Genomic DNA, 11,836 nt, shown 5'->3' with positions numbered 1-11,836 from the left:
TTTGATTCCTTGTTTTAACCCCAAATGCGGGTTTTCATTTCCCTTGCGCGCGCTCTTTCTCAAAGGCCCATTATTGGCTGAAGGGAGCAGCACTTTGGTGTGTCGGGGAATCGTTTTGTTGACTTTAGCTTCAGCAAAACAGCAGCATGTCTCTGACTTGTGACGTGAATTGACTTTGTGCTCACAGACATGTTGCAGGCTTCGCTTTATTTACAGGATTCCATTCAAGCCAACACACTTTGTTTGTTTGGGCGCTGTCCATGGTGCTGATTCTCACCTCTGTAATTAGATTATCAACAACACATTTTGTTATCTGTACAACAGTTACAAGGACATCCTGGCTGCATCTTTCACCCGCTGTCCTCTCAGCCTCAATACACAGTTTCCTCTAAATCATTTGTAAACAAGTGACAGTTTCAAAATGTTGAGAAAAGCAAACTCTAGTCAGGTTAGACAAGAACATTTGACAGACATGCTGAAGACAGAGTCTCCTGCACCACCCTCTCCATCATGTGCTTCTGTAGTGACGATTTTAGGCATTAAACAGACTGTTAGCTCCACGTCTCATCTTCCGTCCTCTGTTTCCACACAGTCAACCTTTAACTGGAGTGCGCCTCTATTATTAAGTGAAGCTAATAAGCAGCAACACATCCAGTTTCGTATGATTGTCGTCCCTTTCCCTCAAAACGGCACTTATATGTGGTCAGGAACAGTCTGCAGAGCTTCGTCTGGGTTTCTGTTGATGTCGACATTCTGCAAGGACAGAAACACAAATGCCGAGAGTCAAACTGAAGCGAGACGATCAGCATGTCCCAAATCCAGTTCACACTCCAACGCAGTATGCAGTATGTACTACATGCATACAGCAGCATGCAGCATGAAACTGTTAGATCCATGTATCTTGCAGTATGCTAGGCCAGGATTAGCGGGTTTTTGGTTTTGGAAAGTAGAAGTATATAAAACATGACTAAAGGCAAAGCACCACTACTGAGCAGCATCCACTTGTGTCCTAAAAAGGGTTAGCGAGGTCTCTCTGGCTAGCTAGCTAAGCCCACAGGCACTGTGGAGGTTCTCCACAAAAATAAGAACTCAGTTTTCAGACAAACATTTTCTATTTCAGTTTGGCTTAGTGATATTCCAAAATTGTGTGTGTTCATTTTGTTGTTTACTAACTGCTAGAGCAGTATGACCATTATTGTGTGCACAGAATTGGTATGTAATATGGATATGGGACCGAATAGTGGCCACTGTGGCCACAAGTGGCAATTACAGGATATTTAACTCCATCCAACTCCAACTCTAAAATGTCCTGCTGTTCTTTTTAAACAATCCAATGGTTTTAATAAACCTTTTCAACAATTTGTCAGTTACACAGCATCTCCTTTAACTAACCTTAGCTAACACTAGCCACCATAAGCTAATGGTCTCACCAGACTGAGTGAGGCTAAAACAGCAAAGCCTCCGAGTGTGAGCAACTGAGGAAGGAGCTCCTCACTGCATATGAATGTAACTTTTAGTTAGTAAGATGAATTTTGTGAAACTATTTCTGCCTGCCATCAGACATAATGTACCACAGACCCAGCGTTTGGCAGAGACAAGTATCCATTATGACAAATGTGTGCTTGTGGAAACTTACCACTGGCTTCTCTCTGTGTGTGTTAACCGCTTCAATATTGAGGAAAAATGGCTCGACTTTACACCCTGCAATTGAGGAGAAAGCCAGACTGTCAGGGAGAGATTTAGATTTAGAGACTGAGTATCTCATGCCGGCACTTAGCACATACCATAGGCTATTGGTGTGAGTTTGAGCACTGTGTGAAGGGGGCACCTTAGATAAGGCAGCTCATCTTCAGAGGAGAAAATAAGATCATTAAGAAACAACATCACATAGTATTGTGTATCACAAATGGAGAAGAAGCCGTTTGTGCATCGGTTGAGTCTGGATTTCTGTACCTGCGGGTTTGTCCAGAAAGTAGGCCAACAAGCAGCGCATTACGGCCTGGTGGCAGATCACCAGAACGTTTTCCTGCCTTTCCAGCTCCATGATCACCGGCTCCAGACGATGGACAAGGTCCTCATAGGACTGGACGAGAGACAAAATAATTGAAGAGCTCATTAATTATTCAACTGGAGTCATTCTGTTTGATCATCTCAGCCCATTTGGTGAGGGCATGTATACTGTACAACGCTGAACTGACCCTACCTGACCTCACTCTTATCATGAATATCTCTGCAGAATACATTTGGATGGGGCCTCTTGTGCAAGGCCCTTAAAGGAATAGTTCAGCATTCTAGGAAACACATTTATTCACTTTCATGGTGAGAGTTAGATGAAAAGATTGATGCTTCTCCCATAAGTGTCTGATAAATATGAAGCTACAGACAAAAGACGGTTAGCTTAGCTTAGCACAAAGACTGGAAACAGAGGGAAACTGCTAGCCTGGCTCTGTCCAAAAGTAAAAAAAAAAAAAAACCCACCTGCCAGCACCTCTATTTACTGAAGTACTGTACAATATTGAGGTAGTTGTACTTTACTTCAGTATTTCCTTTTAATGCTACATTCTACTCCTACTTGGTGGAAAATATTTTACTTTTTACTGCACTAACTTTGACAGTTTAGTTAAAGGTGGGCTGAGTCATTCTCAGGAAGATCGTTGATATTGCCAACAGTTCCTTCCTCACAGTGTGATTACTCGCCACCTGTTGCTGATTGGCTGGAACAGTGAACCAGTGATGTGTACAAATACCAGATTTCTTCAGTACACACACAGAGCGGACAGCTCGCAGAGTGTGAGGAGATACTATGCTCCAGAATGACTCAACACACCTTTAATAGATTCTTCACAGATTCAGATCATTAACACAAAATATAAGCAACAAATAAACAAATCATCTCTGTGACTCTGCCAATCAAGCAATAATCCTGCACGAAACGCCTCATAAATCCACAGCTTTGTTATCTCTGGAGTTTGGACAGAGCCAGGCTAGTTGTTTACACTTGTTTCCAGTCTTTACACTAAGATAAGATAGATTAAGATAAGATAACTGTCTCCTGAAAACTAACTCACGCTGAAAACTCCTGAAAAACTGATACTTTAGCAGTTAAATAAAGTTCAGAAGTCACAGTACACTCAGGGGAGCTCTCACCTCACCCTTGGGGTAACGATAACGATACTTGTCTTGATCTCTCAGTGCAAACTCTTCTGGGAAATTCTCCTGAATCTCCTCGTAGGTTAGCTCCTCACAGACCCCCTTAGTGAGAAAAAGTATCATTAACCCAGCTGAAAAAATACTATACTTACAGTATACTGTTTGAATAAGGCACTAAGTACACTCTGTGCTCTTTTTGTCACCTTCAGGTGACAGAGATACTTTTACAAACTTTAAGAGAACTGAAGTACATGAGTGTGTGCTATATACTTAAAAATGAAGTGAAATTAAAGAACACTTTAACTAAGCATGAAGTGTACTTTTCATAAGTACACTATTAAAAGTATTTGTAATTCAGCACACTTTTTAAAAGTACACTTAAGTACAATTTATAATATACAAATAAAGTAGTTTAAGTAGAACTTATTGACATTTAGAAGCACACTTTTTAAAAGTACATGCCAAAGATACTTTCAAAAAGTAAAAAAGTACTTTAATGACTTTACTGTACTTTAATTATATTTCTAATACATTAACATGTACTACTTTTTGACCTGGGAAGACATCTTTTGGTTTTAAAACTTAAACTGTGAATAAATAATTTGCAGAGTGAAAGCTCTGAAATAAACCTCTGATGCATTCAACCACGACACAACATCTGAAATCATCATTTAGAAATATTAAATTAACCTTAGACGCGTCTTCGTCTGAAGGACTGTGTTTTAAGATGAAGGGATGTTCTTAATAAAAACTCACAGCGTCGATCTCATTGAGGGCCTTCCACTGCTCATACTGGACTCCCAGAGCCTCTGCGGTCTGGATGGTCCTCTTCATGTGGCTGGTCCACACCTTCAGATCGCTGATATTCTGACCTTTGATGAAGGCCGCCAAGGCGTTTGCATACTGGAAACAATGAGTTCAGTTTTTTAAACCTGCTTTAGAACGTGTTCATTCTGTCTGTGATAGAAGGATTCAGCTCCATCTGTGCGGTGTGATCAGCTCACCCTCTGTCCTCTGGGTGAGAGGCCCGAATCTCCACCGATGCGACCTAACAGGTTGAGCTCGCTCTCTCCGTGGCGGCTCAGGTAGATGGATCTCGGCGTGACGTGGATATTCATGAGGTAGTAGACTATCCTGCTTTGAATGTGGTCCTGGACCCGGTTCACCAGGTATCTACTGCCCACGTTGAAGATCTTGATGTAGGAGAGCTTCCTGTTCAAGGTCAATTTGCAGAATTTAGACTGTGCTTCCACCATCCACTTCCCTCTTTAATCTCACAAGAAGTAAAGCATCATGGGTAAGTACCTGTCCCTCTCATCGTCTATCGGCATGTAGCTGGCCCTGTAGCACTCAATGCGCTGGACGAAGTCCTCCATGGCCTCATCAATGTCACGATCCACGTAATCTGGACTCCCAAATTTTACTTGCTGGATAGAAAAGGCAGATTTGGAATTTTATTGAGAAAAACTTCTGCAGATGCTTAAATTTAATAAAACATATCCTGGCGTGAAGATGCTTCTCACCTTAATGTTCTCTGCAATAATCTCTGGGTCATCACAGATTGATTCCACAAAGAACACCTGCACACAAATTGTTAAATGTCTGTGAAATGTGTCCTTTATTTTCCTCTTGTGACCATGCAGAAGATGATTAGCTTAGCTTAGCTTAGCTTAGCATAAAGGAAACAGCTGTCTGGTTTTGTCCAAACACAACAAAATGTGGAATCTGGAGTCTTGTTGTCACCGGCCATGAAAAAGTCCCACACATATGTCAAAATAAAGGATTTGTAATCTTTACAATATGGTTTTGAATGAAATGCATGAATTAAACAAATGAGATATAACATGTTAATTACTGATCTTAAGAGCTGCTGGTAGGCAGAGTTTTGTACCTCTGGACACAGCCAGGCTAGCTGTTTCCCCCTGCTTCCAGTCATTATGCTAAGCTAAGCTAACCATCTTCTAGCTCTAGCTTCAAATTGGATTCAGTGATATCAATCTTCTCTTCTTACTCTGAGCGAGAAAGTGGATGAGCATATTTCTCAAATATGACCCCAGCTTTGGCAGATGTACTCACTTTGTAACCCCTCTCCTTTGCAAAGCTAATGATGATTGCCCTCCTCTCCCTGGTGGTGTTGGTAGCATCAAATACCTGCATGGGACGGCGCACAGGTGTTATCAATGCATCCTTATAACACTGACAAATGCTAGTAATGATTGTATATCAAGCATCTGCATTACAAGAGAACATATTATGCTGTTACACACTCTAACACAACATCATGATAGATGTTCTTATATACTGTTTTTACAACAACAATGAAAGAAAAAGCTCTTCAAAACCATAATTTTATAATTTCTGATCTCACTTGCTAATTATCCTCTCTGCACATTTATGCAATTAAATAGTCTCACACACATACATGAAACAACATTAACCAATCATCAGAGTGTTTTATTGTGATTAGAGGGACAGTTTCAGTTGTCCTCTTACTCACGGCTACTTGTCCGTGTTCCTTTGTGAAGTAGGCAGCGACGTCTTTGAGGGCGGCGGCAGCACACGCCCTGAGAGAGAAGTTAGACTCGTGTAGGCAAAGGAGCAAAAACTGCAAAAATACGAGTGAATGATGGACGCAGGGTGAAAATGAGCTGAAGACAAATCACATCTCTGAGCATTAGGTGACTCATTTCTAATATTTTGTGTGATATTCTACTGTTTTGGCATGCGTTGTTCCTCTTACTTGCGGATCCTCATGGCCTCCTCATTATCAGGTCTAAAGAACTCATAGTTCTTGTAGATCTTGACGGCCTCCCTGCGGTACTGACCCACGTTGAACACTGGTTGGATTTGGGTGGGAAACATAGAGGTTAAAAAATAGATTCCTCTTTAGGACAAGAAAAAATGAAAGGTGCTGAATTTTGATGAACTCGTAGTGTTTTTAACACTGAAACGTTCCATTCTTTGACTTCTTTCATACATTTTTAAGTTCAGCGTTCAAGGATTCACTCTGAGAACTGACTTTTTGTCGGCACTCCGATCCAGTTCAGGTAGCGAGTGAGCTTCTTGGAGATGTATGTCTTCCCTCTGGCTGGCAATCCCACCATCACAATCAATGTGGGAGAGTTACAGAGCTGAGGCACTGAGGCTGAGATGAAGACAAAAACACAAATATCATAAAGGAAAAGTCACCGAATGCCACTGATGTTCACATTTAAGCGTGATTGCTGCAAATGCGACACATCATTCAGCAGGAGAGCATTAGCATCGCATTCACATGGTCCAATGCAATCCAGAGCCTCCCTCTGAGGCCCTGTGTGAGTGTCCCTGCCAAGGTAATCTGCATTAAGAGAGAGAATAAGAGCTCCAAGACGAAGCTCAAATGTCTGCAAACTAGTGCAGAGTCACAGGCTAATCTGCCCGTCTTTGGCTGCACGTCTCGTCCAAACAACCCCAAACAAAACCAAATAACCAAACACATCAAAACAATGAATTAATAATTTTCAAATAGTAAAATACCCCTTTAAAGGAGAACTTTGACTGAGCAGACACTTCTCCTCCTCAGGCAGTCTCAGAAACCAGAGCAGCAGAGTGCACTGCACCATATGGCTGACAATCACAGGAATAGGACACTTAATCTCCACGTGTGTTAAAATGTCAGCCTCCTCCGTGCAGATGGTTTCAAATCTGCTCAGCTATTCACAACACCGTCCCCAAGATGGCACCATTATTCTTACTGGACAATTCTAGCTCAGAGAGAGAAGTGAGACACTGTTGTATGACTTCTGAGATAAATCATTCCCTGCTCATACACTTCCACACAAACCTGACATATTTTGAAGATAATTTTAGCGCGTTTCTGGTGTTTCTTACCCAGCAGTGAGCCAGCTGTTGCATGCTTGTCTGCCTCTGGGGTCACAAAAATACCAGTAATTTATAAGGCAGCCTGCAGGGTTGCCTTCCAGTTAGGTGGACCCCCCCTGGCCTGTGTGTGTCTATACAAGGACAGGGAGAGTGTCAGCCTCCAGGCTGTTCGATTATCAATGGAGTATGATGTGTCAGCAAAATGCTCAAAGGACCACGTCAGACACTGAACAGAGAGCCAACTCGGACCTGGCTTAGTCTCGCCTGGCTGTCATCCATGGCTGACCTCTCTGTCTCTCAGACTGCTGCCTGTCTACCTGCATCCCCTGACAGGCCTGAGCGGTGAGGATCCAGCGCAGGTGGCACAAAACACACAGATATGACTGCTGGGAGTGTTAAAACAAACGCTAGCTTCATCTGCTGGAACAAGTTAAAGCAGAGGCAGAACAAGACAGACGAGGTAAAGTATCCGGATCATCTTCTACTCGAGCTGCACTTACATCCTCTCCTGCGGTTCAAGTTGCAGCCCATCCATGGCACCCAGATCTTGAGCAGAGGAGTCTGTGTGAGCTGTTTCTGTTCTGTGTTGATGGTGAGAGCCATGAGGCCTGAGCGGCGGGTGGAGGAGTGAGCGTGAACGACTGAGACGCACAGCTCTGTGATCTGTGTGCTTCACTGAACACCTACTGCAGGTCAGCTGACTGTTGCTAAGGAGAAGTACTTGGTAGGCAGGAGGGGGAGGACCTGAGGACATGCTGTTTGTCTGCCTCTCCGTCTGTTTCGTGATTTAAAAGGCCTGAGGGGAGCTGGCCGAATCTCTGTGGTGGTGTCAGACAGCAGAGCAGCATCCAAAGCCATCTTTCTCTACATGTGTTGTGGTGACACAGCTGCTTTCTCAGCCAGAGTGAGAGCAACAGGATCATGTGAGACAACAAAGGTGGGAAACTCTCATGAATTCAGATGAGCTCGGCTGGCACCGAATGAGCTGTTTATCAAACTAAGAGTGGGGCTTCTCCTTTTTTACCACTAGAGGGCAGTTTAAGCCTTAACTTCAAACCTGAGATACTCCAGGAAGTGACAGTTAAAGGTTTTTAAACTGCCACAAATTAGATGTTTCCCCAGACTCTATAAAAGGACCAAATTGAAATGCTGTGTGCATGTGGAAACTGGATGTCTCAGCTCATCAGCTAACTCTCCTCAGTGAAGGTGCCATTCATAAAAGCAGATCATCAGAGAGAAGTAACACCCAGACTGGCTGCTGCTTTGTGAGTGGATGTCACAATATGAATATACTTAAAGGACCAATGTGTTAGTGGCATCTAGCAGTGAGGTTGCAGAAGGCAAACAACTGGATACACCTTGCTTGACCTCTTCCTTTCTGTGCAGGAGAAGCTATGGTGGCCTCTCCAGAGCCTGCGCTTGGTTTCTCTGTTCTGGGGTACTGTAGAAACATGGCAGCCTCCATGGAAGACGGCCTGCTCCCTCTATAGATACAAAGGGCTCAGTTTAAGGTAACAAAAGCACAGTGATTCTTATTTTCACATGATTTAAAGCCAATGAAAACAAACTATAAATATCATATTGCATTTCTGCCAGTAGATCCCCTAACTCCTACACGATGGACCTTAAATTGTAAGTACAAATACAGAAGTATGAGCAGCAAATGCAAAAGTCAAAGTATTCATTCTGATTCCTTATTATTACTATTATTATTATTATTACTGATATAAACAGCATTTAAAAGTAGCTTGTGGAGTTGGAGCTGTAGTTTAATCTACAAGAATGCATAACCTTTTACAAACTGATCCTTTAAAAATACCAATATGTTGAACTTCATAGAAAAGCACCACAAAACTGCACTTATAATACTACAATATAACGCGACGTTACAGCTTGTTCACTGTCTGGCGGAAAGTTACATGAGAAGATTGATATCACTCTCATATGTGTCAGTTAAATATGAAGCTACAGCCAGCAGCCGGTTATCTTAGCTTAGCATAAAGACTGGATGCAGGGGGAAGCAGCTAGCTTGGTTCGGTCCAAAGGTAACAAAATCTGGCTCCAGCACCTCCAAAGCTCACTTAATATTCATATTCAGACCTCAGAGTGATCTTGAATAAATGATTTGTTGGTTACGTTCAGTGTAATTTGATGCTTTTAAAGATCAGAGTGTCCAGAGACATCATTTCTCTGAGCAAACAAACAGTTACTCTTGGCCAAAGATTATGATGATGGCCACTAATGGTTAGTGTTTCCAGTTTTGGGATAAGCTTGACCATTCAGAAGAGGTACAGTGCATGCTATTCTAATGGACGTTTTTCCTGGCAGGAGTTCAACATGTCTTACCAAACGACAGCCCTGGGGGGATTGAAGTTGGGGCTCTTCCTGTCACTACTTCACCCCCTATCTACCCCCGCTCACATGCATACTGGACACGCAAACATAACAGCATCATAAGAAGAAAAATGAAATAACACGAGAGCAAATTCCACCGAATATTTCAAAGCAAGCAGGCCTTCAGAAGCCACAACTTCCTCATCTTCCTGTGGTATTTATCTTTCAGAATCAAGCCATATGTGTGTTTTCGTTCATGGTTTGTGGCTTTTACTGCCCCATGAAGTCACTCCATGCTGTCATCACTCATGCACCACAAAACACACAAAGCAAGTGAGAGAAATATAGAAAAGCAAGTCTGTATAATAGGAGACAAACCCAGCAGCCCTCTGTACTTCCTGTTTATGTCTTATCATTTTTATGGACTCTCTACTTGTGCAGTTGCTTCACTCAACGAGGGAGTTGCTTCATTGCTGCACAAAGCATTGCATTCCATAAAAACACATGGGGTCTATTTTTAGTCTGTCATATCTGCGTTGCAGTCAGTCATTATGAACATATCTATGTGCTGCATAAGTCACATATTAGCAGAAAGCTTGCTGCAAGGTTTCTTCTATGTATTGTTTTGGCATGCTCTCTGCAGAGGCAGTTCCCCCATGATCTCACCTGCGCTGTCACACCTGCGTAGCCTCACATGCTCCAGCTGGGGAAGCTCCATTCTGTGCTACGTTCCAATGAAGCAGCCAGCAGAGGGGCTGAAGACCATCGACACAATCGACACGCTGGATTATGTGGCCAGCGACAACACAACCGCTGCTCTTTTTAAAGAAACTAAACCACTCTGCCAAAGTACTCTCAACCCACCCCCCGCACCCCCGAGCCCTCTCTTTTCATGACACATGGACATATGATAGCAGCAGACAGGGCTTGTCCTTTAATGTTTGCCAAGGCCAGAGTTCACATCGTACACACATGGCAGGGAGAAGCAGCACTCAGAGGGCGCGTTGTAACAAGTGCAAAGGTCGCTGAGGAGGTGATTGTTGTTGCACAGGGAGGCATGACAATATTTATGCTTACAGACCGTCATTACGCATGACCAGTTTAATGAACAACAGTGATGGCACTGACGTCAGCTGTGAGGAGTCACTGAAGCACACAATATGATTCTCAACATACAGATCATCTTAGTAAAGTACAGAACAGTCATGGTGGCTTAAAATCTATATACAGACTGTGGAAGACATATGGCATGTCCCAATCCATACTGCAATCTAACTCTTTGCAGGTCAAGCTAATACTGTTCTCGCAGTTGGTATACCAAAAAAAAAAAAATCCACATACTTCACAATTTACACCAAGAAGAAATGATGCAATCGTGCCAAAATAAAGTGAACTCGACCCAGACAGCATGCACACTAAATATGGTCTATTTTTAAATAGCCGTCAGGTTTGACATTAAGGATTTAATGCTCGGCAGGTCGCAGTTGTTCAGAGAGCCTGCTCGGGTTATAGTCAGTGCAGATTTGGATTTAGTTAACATGTCACTACTGTATCCCTTCACTGACACACAGAAAGAACCCATACTAATGATAAAAGGTATCTTCTTCCAGTTAAGACATTATCTACTCATAGCTCCACTGATCGGACTGCAGCCCCAGCAAGACCCACAAATTTAGTTTCATGAACGTCAGATCACTGTTTACCAAAGTCTGACTGATAAACGACCTGATGCTTGAGAATAATCTGGACATGATTGGTTTATGTGAAGATAGTTGAAACCAAATGTTTTCTCAGCATTATTATCAATTATTATTAAATTATTATTATTACTAAAACTATCTCCATCAACTGTAAATTGCTTTGTCCAGTGAAATGGATTCCACCTTGTGGTACTGTGTAGACCACGTGGACCTCAGGCCCTTTTAAGGGTTTTTTTTCTAGGGACTATGGGGTCAGCAGCAGCTATATCCTTGTTGAAGGCAGCTATTGATCAGTGATAAGCCAGCGCTGGTAAATGAGAGACTGGCAATTGGAAATTATTTGGCCATGGTGGTAATTTATTAATCTTACTTAGCAACCCACTGGATTGGCTACTGGCTCTGCTGGTGATTAGTTGGTGGGACAGGAAACTTTAGGTGCATTTAAAGAACGGTTGCCAGCAGTCTTGCTCCCTCCATGACAGCAACAGAGCCTGCTGAAAATTGTACTTGGAACTTCAACTAATCCCTTTTGCGCCTTCAACCAAAACTGGACGGTCAAGGAAGTCTATACCCTGTTTAAAGGTCAAACACATGCTCTTAAGCAGGCCTACAGGACAGGTTGCCTAAACTGCTTCTAGCTTCTAAACAAACTGCCTGCCTCCTCCTTCAGCTAAACTTTTTAAAGACCTCTGGCCATCTCTGGAACGTCCAAAGCTCAATATTGTTAATTCATCACTTACAACTGCATTGTCCCCACCAGCTTTAAGACTGCTGTGGTTAAATGTGAACTT

At 42.7% G+C, this 11,836-nt stretch overlaps 1 protein-coding gene across 1 annotated transcript; it reads right to left on the bottom strand.

Moving 5' to 3' along the window:
- Nucleotides 1–193: 193 nt before the first annotated feature.
- Nucleotides 194–7,710, bottom strand: LOC143326987 (6-phosphofructo-2-kinase/fructose-2,6-bisphosphatase-like). The gene is made up of 14 exons (XM_076741089.1): nucleotides 7,512–7,710; nucleotides 6,170–6,295; nucleotides 5,891–5,987; nucleotides 5,648–5,714; nucleotides 5,227–5,301; nucleotides 4,674–4,730; nucleotides 4,456–4,577; nucleotides 4,155–4,362; nucleotides 3,907–4,053; nucleotides 3,148–3,252; nucleotides 1,954–2,083; nucleotides 1,785–1,847; nucleotides 1,637–1,701; nucleotides 194–753 (listed from the first exon to the last, which is right to left on the bottom strand). The coding sequence occupies exons 1-14, from the start codon at nucleotides 7,612–7,614 to the stop codon at nucleotides 694–696; spliced, it is 1,425 nt and encodes a 474-aa protein (XP_076597204.1). The 5' UTR covers nucleotides 7,615–7,710; the 3' UTR covers nucleotides 194–693.
- Between the last annotated feature and the right edge of the window lie 4,126 nt (nucleotides 7,711–11,836).

This window comes from Chaetodon auriga, chromosome 10 (genome assembly GCF_051107435.1).
Source record: "Chaetodon auriga isolate fChaAug3 chromosome 10, fChaAug3.hap1, whole genome shotgun sequence".
NCBI classification, from domain to species: Eukaryota; Metazoa; Chordata; class Actinopteri; order Chaetodontiformes; family Chaetodontidae; genus Chaetodon; species Chaetodon auriga.
This window is presented reverse-complemented; position numbering and strand designations above follow the sequence as displayed.

What these genes read in the sequence shown, in the direction of transcription:
- LOC143326987 (XM_076741089.1), bottom strand. Translation starts at nt 7,614, where the DNA reads ATGGCTCTCACCATCAACACAGAACAGAAACAGCTCACACAGACTCCT. An exon ending in GATCGGAGTGCCGACAAAAA is followed by an intron (nt 5,988 to 6,169) that starts GTCAGTTCTCAG and finishes AAATCCAACCAG; the next exon opens with TGTTCAACGTGGGTCAGTAC. An exon ending in TTATTGCAGAGAACATTAAG is followed by an intron (nt 4,578 to 4,673) that starts GTGAGAAGCATC and finishes TTTTCTATCCAG; the next exon opens with CAAGTAAAATTTGGGAGTCC.